The 15,091-nt window shown below is 38.0% G+C and overlaps 1 protein-coding gene across 1 annotated transcript in view; it reads right to left on the bottom strand.

Annotated features, from left to right (window-relative positions):
- VPS13B (vacuolar protein sorting 13 homolog B) overlaps positions 1-15,091 on the bottom strand; it is a 489,316-nt gene that overhangs the window by 39,168 nt on the left and 435,057 nt on the right. Inside the window, exon 43 of the mRNA XM_067290363.1 lies at positions 9,128-9,289. Within this exon, the coding sequence (XP_067146464.1) occupies positions 9,128-9,289 (162 nt within the window). The remainder of the gene's footprint in view (positions 1-9,127; positions 9,290-15,091) is intronic.

Below are 15,091 nucleotides of genomic sequence, written 5' to 3'. Positions count from 1 at the left end.
TCTGTTTGTGTATATATATCTGTACAGCTCACATATATATGAGTATTAAATGCATAAGAATTTAGTATATTGCTGAGATACTGGAAACATTTCATTTCTTCCACAAATGGGGTGGCAAGCTCAAGCTTGACTGCATAAGAAGAAATTTAACTGCGTAATTATACTCCCTGTGTGATTTATTCCGGAAAAGGAGTGGCTTTTTTCCAGTTTAACTTAAATCACTTCCAGAGCAATAGAGTCTTTCATCATTTGAAGAGTCTTTCATCCATTTACCCACCATACGCACTTACCTCTATCCCATGGAGATTCTTTAAGCCAGAAGTATTGAAAATTGGTACTGTTCCATGTAGGTCAATGAAGTTACATAAATTTACGCCAGCTGAAGATCTGGTTATTTAGCTCTATATAGATCTTTTGTGGCTGTGCAAACTTAAGAATGTGAGTTATATATAAGGGATCAAAGCAGTAAGCATTCTGGGTAAAATTTATTCTTCGCAGAGGGCCAGCACAGAACGTAAGCATCGCTTAAGTCCTTTAAAACAGTTATGTAAAGGCCTTGTGGGAATTCTCTGGTGAGGGTTGAATTTCACTCTGATTTTGGACATCTGTCATTAATTAATTTAAGTAATTGGGAACAGGATCAGGCCCAAAGTACAATTATTTACACTAGCAAAAAATGAAACTTGTAAATGTTATGTTCTCCCATGCTTTGTGTTTCCAAAAAGAGATAGCGCTGTCCACAGATCTGGCCACTTGGACTTGGAGAATGTCTGGATGTTGGGTTTTTTTAATAGTTTTAAGAAACAACCACAGCAACAACTTTCAAAGATATTACAACTCAGTAGCCTGTTTGCAATTTGTGGTATCTCCTCAGCACAAGTTACACACAGAACAAAAACATCCATTCAGTGGGTGGCATTTGAATTTGCAAGAGTGATGACTGTTGCATTCAGATACAAATTAGTTTTATGCTGGAAGCACAAAGGCTAGTATGTGCCAGTGTGTGCATGGGCATGTATTTGGACATGCACATGTGTGTGCATGTGTATGAGCATGTTTATATCCAAGAATATGCTGAGGAAAACTGTACAGTGGGCATGCAAACTCATAAACAACCTCATAGCTTTGATACATAAGTATTAGTTTCAGAAAAGGAAAAACAAAACAAAACAAAAAGTCCAACTGCAGTGGCTGGAATCCATTCAGTTTCTTACAGAGGCAGTTGGGAATAAATCTCATCACATATGAAAACTAAGAGAAACAAGAAAACTGTTTACTTTGGAGAGACTGGTAGCTGGAAATGACAGCCAAGTAATGAGAAAAGGTAGTAAGTGGTCAGTCTCAGCTAGATGGCACACAAAATGCAGTGCACTCCGAAGATAGATGCCGTATAAATGCCATAACTGATGATTAGCAACTGCATGTAGCTCCAACATTAGGATGTCTCTCACCCTGTATAAACAGCTTTGCTCGGGAGCTGAATGTTCCCAAGGAAAACGCTGTCAGCTTTCATTGAGCAGCCATTAGCTCACATATGCTGCCTTACTCATTTTCTTTGTAGCAGAAAAATGTGTGCACATTTAACTTCATGGTTCAGAAAGAAAAATTAAAAAAGAGCTAATACTAGCAATCCCTTATTTTCTAAACATACTGCTTGTGTACTGGTAAATGCTATATACAATAAGGAACAACATACATAAGTTATTTTAAATATATCTAATGTATTTGTATGAATGACATATTAATATGAGAATTGTGTACTGCATAAATTTACTTTTAAGCCAAAAAACTGCAGTTCAAGAAAACACAAAGGGACCTCAGCGTGAATCAGTTACTTGAATGTTTGTGAGACTGCTGAAAAACGTGACTAGGAATGATTAGCAAATGACACTAAGTGATACACAGATATATGGTAGGAAATAAAAATTGAAGTAATTTTAGAAAATTAAGTTATCAGGTATAAACATTATTTTAGCAGAAGACATCATAATAGATGGTATTACATATTCAATAAGACAGAGTCGTAATGTTATAAAACTGACCTAACACTACAGATTCAAAGTGATTGCTGCATAACCCCCTTTCACTTACCAAGTTTTAAGTAAATGCTAAATATTTATTAGAAATTCTGCTTAAAAATAGCGCTTAACAAATACAGTTAAGTATGCTACCTAGATCAGGAGAAAAGAGAAGTCTTTGCGAAGAGGTACAAAAATTATTAAATGGAGTTCAAAAGCATTCTAACCAATATAATCCAGTGATAACTGGCAATTTATAGTTTAGAGAAAATTTAAAACAGACTTTCTATTGTATATATTAAGAAATGCACTCATTTGTGTAACCATTTGATCTCAATGTTTTCTGTTAGGGGACATATCAATACATACTGCAGAGTTCTGTGTTTTGATTAAACTTTGCTGGTTTTTTGGATTTTTAATTCTAAGCCACTATGGATTTATGTTTTAAAAGGGAATGAAACTGCATACAAGGTGGCAGAATAAGATGAAGCTGTTTTCCTAGAGGAAAGGGTTAGGAAAAGCTGTACTCTTTATCACATCTCTTCTCAGAATGTTTCTATCCACTCTTCAGAATTTACGTAGGTTTTCAGCTAGAAGTATGGGTGAAGGATATGAGCTGAGTAAATAAAGCTAAGTGTCATATGACAAGGCATGAAGATGAAAATGGGGGACTAAAAATTAGCCTAAGAGTGGAGTCCAGAAAAAGCAGCATTTTCCAGCTGTATAAGTAATTTAAAGCTTTTGCCCTCAAAATGGTTAGTGACACAGATTTGATTTCTACATTGCTTGTAGATCCACCAAAGCTAACCTTGTTCCCCTGTAATTAACTTAAATTATATCTATTTTCTAGGTGAAACTAATAAATGCTTTTTAGGAAGAACAGGAGTTATTGTTGTCAGCTCTGAGAGGCTCAGAGGAATCAGGAGAGGACCTGGTTAACAGCATGGGAGCAGACAGTTATTCTGAGAGATATGGGCTAGTTAAATAAAAGCTGTGAACATGCAACAGCATGGAGGAAAATGGAGACCTGGAGATGGGAGCTGAATTCTCAGACTTGAAGCTAAAGTAACTTTTATTGAAAAATTAAATCACAGGATGATTGGGGTTTTTTTCGATTGTGTTTTTATGACACCTAGCATAATGTGGCCCTTGACCAGGATTAGGACTTATAATAATACAAATAGTATTCAGGAAAACAGTGAATAAAATGTTCATTCTGCATATTGGTAACTGCAGCAGTTACCAGAACAATTTGAATTTCCATTTGGCCTGATCTTCTTGTGGGACCTGGGAGAGCTGACCATTCCTAGGCCATAATCGCTTGCAAGACAAACCCCCAGCATGGAAGATGGGAGAAAACAATTTCCACCACCGCTGCCCTGGCCAGCAGAAACCAGGCCAGAGCTCTCCACCGAGGTCCCACTCAGCAGATCAGCGCTGACCCTTGGGGACTTCTGGAGGCACTGGGTGTCTCAACACAACCTGCAAAGCAGGCTTGAACCTAGCAGGAACAATCTAGCCCTAAACACTGTAGACTAGAAGAGTCTTTTGGTCAGCGAACAGTAACCAAATTATGAGGAATCATATGCCTCATGGATAATAACCCTTATCTGCCCAAAATATTATCTATAAAGTAAATTACATTTGGAATGCAGAACCCTAAAGAAAAGCAACAGCACATTTCTCACTACTTAGATAGTGTAAAGTAACATAGAACTTTTTTTTTGTCTGATGTTGTTCTGTAAATGACCTGGGGAGGATTATGTTAAGTACAAAAGGTTGCGCAGAGAATCTGCAACATCCCTAAACAATTAAATAGGAAACTATCCCAATAATGACTGATGTATAAGTCACAGTTGCTAAGTTTGAACCCACAGAGTACTGTACATCATCTTGCACTTTACCGAACATAACCCAATACCTGAAAGAATGGCAACTTGGAAATAAATAACAATGAATTATTATCCTGATGGAGATGCAACATAAATTAAAATTTGGCTTCAATTTTTTTTTCTTAGGAGAATGAAGAGGAGGTACTTAAAGCTATTTCCAAATCTACAGCTGCCTTTAAAAATACTATTTATAAAATTCTAGCAGAAACTGTGCTTGCAAGCCACACACTAAAATAAGGAAAACTTTAAATGGATTGTGGTGTTCAAGTGAAGGTATTGCTAACCTACTAACCATTACTAATAACTATTCAAGAGTTTACAAGCATACATTCAGAAGAATAGCAAAGCAAATAATGCAGATCTCTTCCCTCAAATTCTATGTAAGTAACAACTAAAGTGGCACAGAGCTATTTCAGGAATATTTACCTATTTTGATTAGAAATAAACGTATAGTGTTTATAATTGGTAACTTGGTTGTATTTTCATTGAAGTCATTGGCCACATCAAAATATGAACTGATTTTTACCCACTATGCCTGCTGCTTCTGAATTACAGACTGTGAACAGTGAAAGTGGGCTGTTGTTATAACCCTGGGAGTTGACTCTGGAGAAAGGTATGGGAGCTGCTACTAAAAATGCAGACATCCCTTCACAATATTATGCTTTGAATAGAAAGAAAAATCCAAGGTGTAGAGCCTGTATTCTTTTATTCTTCACAGGACTGTGCTGAAGTTTGAACATGGGGAAAATGACTGACCAGAACTAGTGTGTTACATAAGATTTTTGCTGTTTGTTTGCAAGTAAATAATCTCTGGAGAATATATTCACTGGAATCTCATATGAATAGCTGGTTTTTACATTTATTATGATCCCTAGTGGGACCCTCAGACTGCCTACTGTCTTGCAAGACAGAATTCCTTAACTCTGAGTAAATTTCTAGGAAGATCTGATCACTTCTAACTTCAGAGTTTCACCCTATGTATCATATGCTCCAGTTCTTCTCCTGAAAAACACAGCTGTCTTGGAGACAAACATGACTTTTGACATAACTGGGGCCCATCCCACAAAGCAACTTGAAGATCAAGATAAGGAGCGTAAATTGGATCCAACAAGCACAGGAGTGATGTAGCTTCTCTTCCTTTTTAATGATATCTAACAGACCTCTAACTTTTGCAAAATGAACTCACGAGGTCTGGCAACTTTTGCTAGAATTGCTTAAAGCTTCAAATATCATCAGTTTTGGACTTACCCCAACTCTGAAAAGGACTATATACTTGTGGGTGTCTTATCCCTAAGGAAGGTCAAAAACTCAAGAAATCTGAGGAAAATATCAGGGAAGAAACAGAGTAGAAGAAAGAATCAGACTTCAGACATGTTACTGAAATACTAGCTAAGCTACTGAGACTTGCAGGAATCAGAGTAAAAGTTAAAAGGGAAAGGTTAGGTTCCCCGAAATACAGAAGAACCAGACTGGGAGGGAGGGAGGGAGGGAGGGAAGGAGGGAAGGAAGGAAGGAAGGAAGGAAGGAAGAAGAGTTTTAACTTAAGCCCAAGAATTTGAGGGACACCATCAATAGTCGATACACTGAAATCCACGTGCTATAACTCTTTTCTTAAAATTAAAAATTTGAACAAATTTTAATTATACCTTATACTAACTTCATTAATATTATAAAAATAATTCTAAATGAAAACCAAACATTATCTAGCTATCTGCTACTACATAAAATAACATATTTTAGGCATATTTTTAATCTTGTTAAATAAATGCAAATGGTCAATCCTGCATTTCTCACTATTCTTAATTAGCAAAAGAAAAATGGAGAATTTTATTGATGTGAATGTAAAAGAAATACAATCCTTTTAAAACTATTTATTTTCATTTAACTGAACTGCCTTGCCATACTAAAAAAACATTTTGCAGAGGTTAAATAAAGTATTTCATGGCAACTGCTGCTTCTTAGTGCCTGTGTAACAAGAAACATGAGCCAGTCGAAGTTGTGCAAGTTGGTTTTCTTTCCCAGTAAGAGAATGTGGTATCTAAGACCTTGTCCTAACTCATTTTATTCCCAAGTGTAAGTCAAGTAAGTCAAGTATGAACTAATGCCTGGAGGGAAGTCCTTGACTCCAAAAGAATGGATTATTTCACATTTATCTTACAATCTGCTCTCAGAGTTCTTAAAATTCACTAACTTGGCAAGTCAAGAATTATCATGAGAAATGAAATAATTTCATAACTATGAAGTCATCTAGCATTCCATAAATATGACACTGGTAGGGCTTGTCCATGCTCGGGCATTATTCTGACCTTTGGATAATAAGCTGTTAGATAGTTTTGCATGGAAATAATTAGAAAAGTGCCATAGCATAATAGGTACAACCTGAAGTCTTAACTGAGTAGCTGTTTTCACTTCAAAGATTTGTATTAATCATTATAAAAATTTACACATGACAACATTTGCAATAATCTTTAAACAGACTTATTTTGCATGATCTACAATAACAAAATATTGTGCTGTTTAGACTGATGTTTAGAAGAAATGCCTTTCTGAAGCATGCTATATTTGCAGTGATTTGTATTTAACATTAACCAAATGAACAAAGCTTATACAGAGATGTCAAGATTCCCTGACCTTTGTAAAGAAAATTAGCTTCTATCTTGTAGTGTGTAGAAAGCCTATTCTTCCATACATTTTCAGTAAAATTACCTCAGCGTTCTTTTTTAGTCTCTAAACTTCCCGGCAAGAGGTGGCTGCTGAAAAATGTTAAAAGAGCAATCATACTATTGAAATTATTCCAAGGGCTGGGACAAGCTAGGCATAACCCCCTGCTAAAAGAGACTGCAGGACAGCAGTGTGGTTAAGGCAGGAGGAGGGAGCTGCTGGCTTCACCCTCTCCTGGGATACAAGAATCCAATATGACTCTCTCAAATGTTTATCAGCCTTATTCTTCAGTGAATCTGAATCTGATCAGAGTAAACTAGAATGGGGAAACCCTTTGACATCACCAGCTTCAGCTGAAGAATATCTGAAAAATGAGTCTGAAGTTCCTGCTGCTACCCACTCCCTAATGCGTGATACTGTTTTCTTGTGGACTTTTTCTCCTTTCATCCTGTACTTTTATTTTTCATTTGGCATGAAACTTAGATAGCAGCCATGAAAACTGAATCTTTTGCACAGTTCAAGTCTGAGACTAAAAGGACAAGCTAAGTCAACATCTTTGCCGTAAGTTCTCCAGGTGCTGGCTGGCTAACACGGGATGCTGTGCCGGTGGTCTTCAGCAGCTTGGCTGCAAGTGACAGAAAGTGTCAGTAAAAAGTTGCAACTTTAACTGTCCTTCTACTTTTCCCTTTTGGCTGAGATAATCCTCCTCTTTCCAGTTTGTGCCGTTAGCAGAACCACCTCGTTATCAGAACTACATCATTATCAGAAGTACATGGTTAGTAGAAGCCTCTAGAACGACTGTACAACTGTACAACTGTACAACTGTACAACTTCTACAACTGTAGAATTTTATATAAGTAACCATAAAAGGGATAAGAAAAACTATTAAGAAGAAAGCCTAACTCTGTTTTTTATTTACAATAAAATAAAATAAAAATTTTTATTTACAATTTTTATTTACAATTGTTTTAAGTATTTCTTTTCCTATGTGTTTATTAAAAGGTTAAAATGATGTTTAATGGTGACTGCTAGAAAAGGAAGACAGCTGACTGTGCAACATAGGCTCACATTTAGCTCTCTAATACAAGCCTTGTCCTTTCTGCCTTACATGACCGGAGGGAGTTACATCAGTCGCAATCAAAATACAAGCAAGTCCTGCCACCTGACAAACAGGGATCCCGTCACACGGTTGGACACGTGCCCATTGCAAAGAGCACAGTCCCCTGTTTGGGCTGCCCAGGTGTCACAGGCGTTTTGTTTGCATGAGAAAAATATGTCCAGTCACCTGACAAGGGATGTACAGTACTCCAATGTCCCTGGAAGTCCCCAAAGGTTCCCCTCTGGGCTCTTTCGTCAACAGCACACACCGTTTTTAACAACTCCTTTGTCGCTGGACTTGAGACAGCCCTTTACTACCCTACCGTCCTGCATCCCTTAGTGTAGGCCTTGACTTCAGTGTCAGTCATGACTGTTTACTCTGGCTGCAGATTACCACACTAATGTAAAATTCAGTAGTTTTGCATATCCACCGACTGACATATGAATGAAAAACGCAGCGAGTTTGTCATCTCTGCTTCCCAGTGAAACTTGAAACTTGTCAGCAGTGAATTTGGGCACAAACGCTGCTGTTTAGAATTGCCATCTGAACTTCACCTTCTTTTTGACATTCTATGGCTGGCATTTTCCAAGCCTCTAAAGGAATTAGGACTCCAACATCCACTACATTTCTCCTAGCTTCTGTAAAAATGTCAGTAACTCTTCAGCACAGGAGTGCTGTTCAGCAAGTAGTGTGGCACAGGCCTTAAGTCTCCTACTCAACAGAAGCTGGGTATATAGTAAAAAGAGAGAAGAAATGGCTTTACTATCTGACAAACACTTTTTTAAACTTAAATTCTTTTCCTGTCTTGAATCAAGATGAAAAGTCCATTTCTTACCATCAACAATAGGCAAACTCCCCCCCAAAAAGCCTGGTTTCATTAAAATATTTCATGTTGATAATTTTAAAATATTTTATTTCAGTACCAGTGTTTATCCTTAAAAAACCAGGAAACGGAAACTGCATTGTTTAAACTATGTAAATGGGATGTTTCTGACAATTTCAAACTTTTCTTATTCTGAGCTGGGAGATGTGTCCAGTTTGACTGTGTTCTGCAAACAATTTCAGCAAACGGATGCTTCTGGTAAAAACAATTCATTAAAAAAATTCCCAAAACCTCTTATGCACATCACAGAAAACAGACACTGATCACTTAGTTTTATAAACCTGGCAAGCGATCTAGGTTTTTTTTTTTTCAGAAGTTTCAGTTTCCGTGAATGCTCAGTTTTACAGAAAGCGGTTGTGCACATGCAGTCCTACCCTTGAGTAACTCCTAAACACTTCTGGGTCTTCTCATTCCTTGTTTACCTTTTCTTTTTGATGCAGCCACAGCATGTGGCCCCTGAAGGACCTGGAACATTGCAGGCAGTTGAGACCAAACAGAAAAATGAAGAATCAATGAAAAAAGCCACCAGCCAGCTTCAGCAACTGCTGCGCTGGAAGGGCTGTTTCTGACATACCTGTGGGGACTTGTGAGAGCGCCAGCTGTACTGGTGACTGTGGAGACTCGCCAGCAAAATGTTTTCATCAGTATCCACCTGGCCAAACCGCAGTGTCTCCTGTGTGTCATTACAGATCACAAAATGGCTGAAGACCAATTCCTCTGCCTCAGGGCATTGGTTCTGAAAGGAAAAGAGTATGCAAGCCTGTAAGTAACAGACTAATTGCAAGACATTTGGCAGCTGTCTGCCCAATGGTGACCGTTACAACACAGAAATGCTTCAAGATCTCCTGTCATTAGCTTCGGTTTCAAAGTATCCTACTCTCTGCAAAAGCACAAACTAGTGTTTGGGTTGAAAATGGATATCCTAAAAATGTATTTTGATTTCTGTTTGTGTAATGCAAACCTTAAACATTTAAAGCTAAAACAAAAATTAGATTTCCTAACTTATGTAAAAGACTACAGCAAGATTAATTTCAATGGGAAGTAGTGTGTCATATAGGGCAGGTGGGGCACTACAGTCCAAACAGATAGGAACGGAGTGGTTTCTCCAAGCTCAGCAACAGATCTCTCAGGCCACAGGCTGCCTGTCCTCTTCCCCAGCTGCTGCTTCTTGTTTGAAATATTGCAGTGGGTCAGCAGCAGAAGACTCTCTCTCCTGATACTGCAACATTAAAAAAAGAAAAGAAAAACAAAGGCAGGACCCATGGGGAGAGTATTTCCACAGATCCACAAGGCTAATTTGAAAATGTGTCATACAATTTAATAGTCCAATATGAAAAATTGAAAACTATCGCAGATTTTTGAAGTATTTCAGACTTTAAGACTTGCTTTCCTCTGCCTGCAGCCTCCATCCATCCCTCTCTACATTCTTCATCAGGCTGCTTGTCACTCTGTTGACACAATGAGACAATACAATAGTCACCAAAAATTACCAGAGCTACAGGTCTTTCTTCCATCCCTGAAGGCATAAACTATAATTCTCTATACAAGAGAGGTCACAGTGTGATCGACACTTCTGTATGGAGATCTCCTCTCAGATATTTTTGTCTTAGTCACTACTGGGCTGGCACCTTTGCCTTACAAGCTACTACCTAGCAACAATAACAATTGCTCCAAGAAAGTAACATTTAGATATTCTTCATGCAATTTAATGGGTATAACAGAAAGAATCCATCTTATTGCACTTTTTGTTACCTCCTTCTGACCCATATTTCCTTGCACACACATTTGACAATGCTTTATTGTTGGTCGGTTCCCTTCTCCCCACAATATAGCCCAGCTGCTCTTTTCTCATCCTTCCTTCTCATGACGTTTTCTCTCACTTATGGGACCTCCATGGTCTTTGAGAGCTGATTTTATTTCCCCTCCTTGTTCTCTCAGTGGACCTTTTAAACAGACATAATGAAGCTAGCACCTCCTTTGTCTATGATCATATGGGTCTCTAGTTCTTTGATAACAATGTGCCTGGAGGACTGCAGAAATTCAGAGATCAAGAAAGAGAGAGAGAAAAATATTTCCTGATAGATCCCTATGGATCCTTAGTTATCCATGAAAAACAGTTTGGTACATTGCTCCTAGCACATTACCGAGTGACACACATGGAACAGATTTTCTGAAAAGTGAAGCGTGCAAGGTCTGTCCAATTTAACATCCTTGAATGCATGTCCACTACTGTTATTAACTTCAGAAGAACCTAAGCTGCACATCTACAGCAGACTGTGATTCTTTTTGTGATCAAATTTCAAAATGGTTAGCTGTGAGCATCTGTGCATCAAATTATTCACTGCAGAAGTATATAAGCATGAGAATATTTACACTAATGTTTCTTTCAAAGTTCTCATGACTTCTTCTGCATCAGATCAGGTATCTTCTGTGAAACAACAGTCAGCACAGCATAATCAAAATCTCACTTTTTGAAGCAGTAAAACTCATCACAGAGCATATGTCTGTATCACATTCAGTAGCAGATCTGGGTATGCTAAGGGCTGACATTTATAGTGCCACTTCAGAGTGCAGAATTTATTTTGGCATTTTCTAGTGGTGGATCTATGACTTTTTACTGTCAAGCTGCCATACCCACATACCCATAAGTCTACCACAAATATATATATTTTCCTGTTACAGCTTTATAGAATGTTCTTTTTAAAAAGGAGGATTTACCATCCATAGAGCTCAACATGTTGTTACAGTCAAACCCAGAAAAAAACCCAGGGTATTTAAGAAAGCTTTTTTACGCCAATAGATTTTTCTTGTTGATTATGCATGGATAAAGACCAAAAGAACACCAGAAGATGATGAACTTCCTTTTTTTTAACATGACTGTTAATGTGGAATTAAGTTATCTTAGACTAGGTTCTTGCATTTTCTGAAGCGAAAAAGGAATCCAGCAATTTCAACTTTTCATCTTGAAGTTTTGGCATATGTAGGACTCCTAATTTGTACTGGAGGAATGTTTTCCCATCAGGGATTACTAATAGACTTACATATATCTTGGGGCTGAACACAGCCATCAGTCATTAGTCTTAATTGCTATATTTGCTATTGAATCCAATGCTTTTGGCAGAAACGTTTCTCAGAGTTGAGCGAAAGAGGCTTTTTAAGCTCAGTTTTATAACAGTTCCAAAGTTCTGACTGAGGAAACACATAAAACAATGTTTGCATAATAGGGAGTTGCTCCACGCTGCCAGGCTTAAGAGATAGCTACTGGTGCCTCAAGTCTTCATAGGAACAGCTGACTAGAGGAGCATCAGCAGAGCTTGTGGAAGCTTTAGGTCAGTATGACAGCAATGCGCTGCTTTTACAGGCAGGGGGTGAGGCAACTCTTAGCCTCCTTGTGGTAAATACAGGAGATTTTCTGCTGGCAGAGTATCTCCTGCGTCCCTGGGGAGGTGCAGCAGCTCCTTGCACCCATGAGAGGGACCTGGATCCCACCTTTGCTGCTGAAGTCTGACAGTTCTAGGTTGAGCAGAAGGGGACAAAAAATCTGCAAAAGGATGTGGTGAGGGAATCTTGATTGATGAAAGAGAGCATAAAGAAACCAGACAGAAGAAGAAGAAAAAAAAACAGAGCTGGGCCATTTGTGTGGCAGTGATGCTGAAGGAGGGCTGAATGATGACTACAGGAGCTGAAAACACCTAGGTCTGGATTAGGAAAAAAAAAAATCCTCTCCGAATTAAAATTGCAAGTCAAAAGAATCAGCAAAAGATCAACAGCCTGAATCAGATACCGATTAGGGTCAGTTCCTGGGGGACAACTTCCTGCCCCTCTTTAGATCATTTTTCAGCTGTTCTTTTCTCTCCAAGAGGCCTGGAAAGTGTCTCGTATTTATTGGGCTTTCAAACATTTTGTGAATTCTAGTCAGAGGGGGAAAAACATCGCACATAATACTAGTCACCAGGCTTTGCCTGTCTCAGGACTTTCTGCTCACGTCTCAGCTCACAGCTATTTCAAAGCATTTCTGGATCTGGAAGCACACAATAAAAGCACAGGCCTGTTTATGTGCACAAAGTTATTTTCTGTGTGCTTCACAGGCTACTGAGGAACCGTGCAAGGTTTTGCGCGTGCGCACACACACACACACACACACGCTCTTATGCACTGTCTCTCTCTCTCTAGTACTCATTAATACTTTCTGGACTGAAAGTCTTCAGCAATTTCTTATCTCCCGCTAAGATAAAAGAACTTTTTTCCCCCAATTGTTTAAATTTCACTGTAACAGTCTCACTGCACTATTCAGTCATTATCACAAGAAATTCAAATTGAAGCTCCAGGCAAGGTCTCTGCACCCTTTTCCTTTGTTCTTTGTGCTTATGGTAGAGAGAGAGGGAAGCTACTGTGAGAGATGTCATTTTGACTGAGCCCAACTCCTTAGGAAAACTTTTGTAACTCCTAATAGGAAGGTTAAGCACCACCCAGACTTTGAGGAAAAGAAGCTCTACTGATTTCCTCAGGTTTAGCACAGGAGCTTTTATAACTTCTGAGAGGTTTAGGAAAACATTTACAGTGAGAGAACACAAAGGCATAGCTTTTGCTCAGGAATACGCACTCGGTAGCATACTGGGGAGCTGCTTTCTCAGCTGCCCCTATGTCTATAGAAATCACAAAGCACTAATGCTTTAAAACAATTTGCAAAGGCTTAAATGCACAAATAAAGGAAAAACACACCAAAAATATCATTGTATGTTCACAGGAGACATGCATTTTCAGTCTCACTCGATACTCTGCATGTTATTATTAAATAATAAAACTAAATTAAATAATGATCTTGAACTTCCCTGCCCAGTTATTTGACTGTTGAAACCATTACTTTAGCTTTGCATTTAGATGTGCATTAGCTTGTTACTGCTTGGATTTAAACAGAGATTTCAGATTAGACAGGGAAATATGTCAAAAGGGGAAACTGTTTTTAAAAAGTGCTAATCCTCTCAGGTTTTCAGCATATGACTTTGAAGTCTAAAGCAGGCTGTTTGCCTAGTCTTTTTTAGGCTTTAATCTACTTTCAGAATGTTCATCATTACTTAAAAAAAAAATAAAAAATTGGTCCATATCTAGGAAACAAAGACGCTGACAGAGGCTTCTGTTAATCTTGAACTCTTGACCTAAAGGTCCAGGGCCAAATTGTTTGTCTGTCCACTGACTACGACATCACTTGTTTCAGATATTAATCCAGTAAAAAATATGTGGAGAATTCAAATAACTTTTCCTGCTTATTAAATTCATGTTTCTAGTTGGCAGCACTTATATTGTATTTTGTACAAACACCACACATCAAACAACGCTTATCACTGGGAAACTCATTCGCTCCCTGTGCAGCATTCCCCGAGCCTCCCTGGAGGTAAAGTCACATACAAAACATCTTGGTAACAATTAATTTAATAAGCCGTTTTGAACCCACTTGTGTGTTAACAGTTCCCTAATTTCAAAGCAGAGCAAGTTTTTAATCTAGAATACTCAGGGCTAGATACCCACCACATCAGAACATGATGGCAAGTACCCTTGACATGAGAGGAAACAAGAAAATTACAGCAACAATTACAGAAGTATATCCTCCTGTGGCTCATGTTAACATTGCCAAATCCATGTATAAATCAGTACCAACTATTCATAGAATGTACCTGTCAGCAATATACTATGCGACATATGGCTCTACTTAATCAAATATACAATTCCATTTTTTCAACTGAGAATATTCCTTCAAGGCACAGAGTAGTCAGTCAGTCATTCACACTGAGATGTGGTTTAAAACATTTAAATATTTATGCACCATATTTTATTTATATGTATAACTATGTCTGAGAGACCTTTTTCTTTTAATTTGAAGAGGAAACTGACCTTTCTGAAGGCCATTTTGCAGTAGTTGCCACACATGTCTTAGATGAGGGACTGGTACTAACTCAGAAATATTTTGGGCTTAACTAGCCTACCAAGGACTCTCTCATACTTTCTATGTTTGTTTTTTATTAAAAGCATTGTTCAAAATATGACAAAAAACAGAAATTGGAGTTACAAAGATTTTTGTTCACATTGATATTTGAGCCAGCTGTAAAGATTTAAATCACACTAGATCTTGTTTTATGAATGTCCTTTTGCAACAAGAAAACCATGGAATGCCCTTAAAAAAGATTTTTTTGATATAAAACAGATGTTTTATCCTTTTTTGGGGGCTTTGTTATTGTAGTGCCATGATAGGTAATTAATTCCCAGGCTCCACATAGGTCTTCAGGCAGATGAAGAGAATGATTTGATTTCAAGGCTATATTGGAGTAGGGGAATTACAGGCCTTTGAGGGGTCATTGCAGAAGTAAGGTTCTTTACGCTGGGACTGGCTTCAGCCATTAATGCTGCCTGTACAGAGTGTAATGTGAAACTAGTGTTGAACTTCACTAAGGATAGAAGTAGTAGCTGGAAACAATATGCTCTACTGCTTAGAAGGAGCTGTTCTTACATATCATGCATTGTTCACCTTTTTATAAATTAACAG

This window comes from Apteryx mantelli, chromosome 2, assembly GCF_036417845.1.
Source record: "Apteryx mantelli isolate bAptMan1 chromosome 2, bAptMan1.hap1, whole genome shotgun sequence".
Lineage (NCBI taxonomy): Eukaryota > Metazoa > Chordata > Aves > Apterygiformes > Apterygidae > Apteryx > Apteryx mantelli.
The sequence above is the reverse complement of the archived record's forward strand: the minus strand, read 5'-3'. Positions and strand labels throughout refer to the sequence as shown.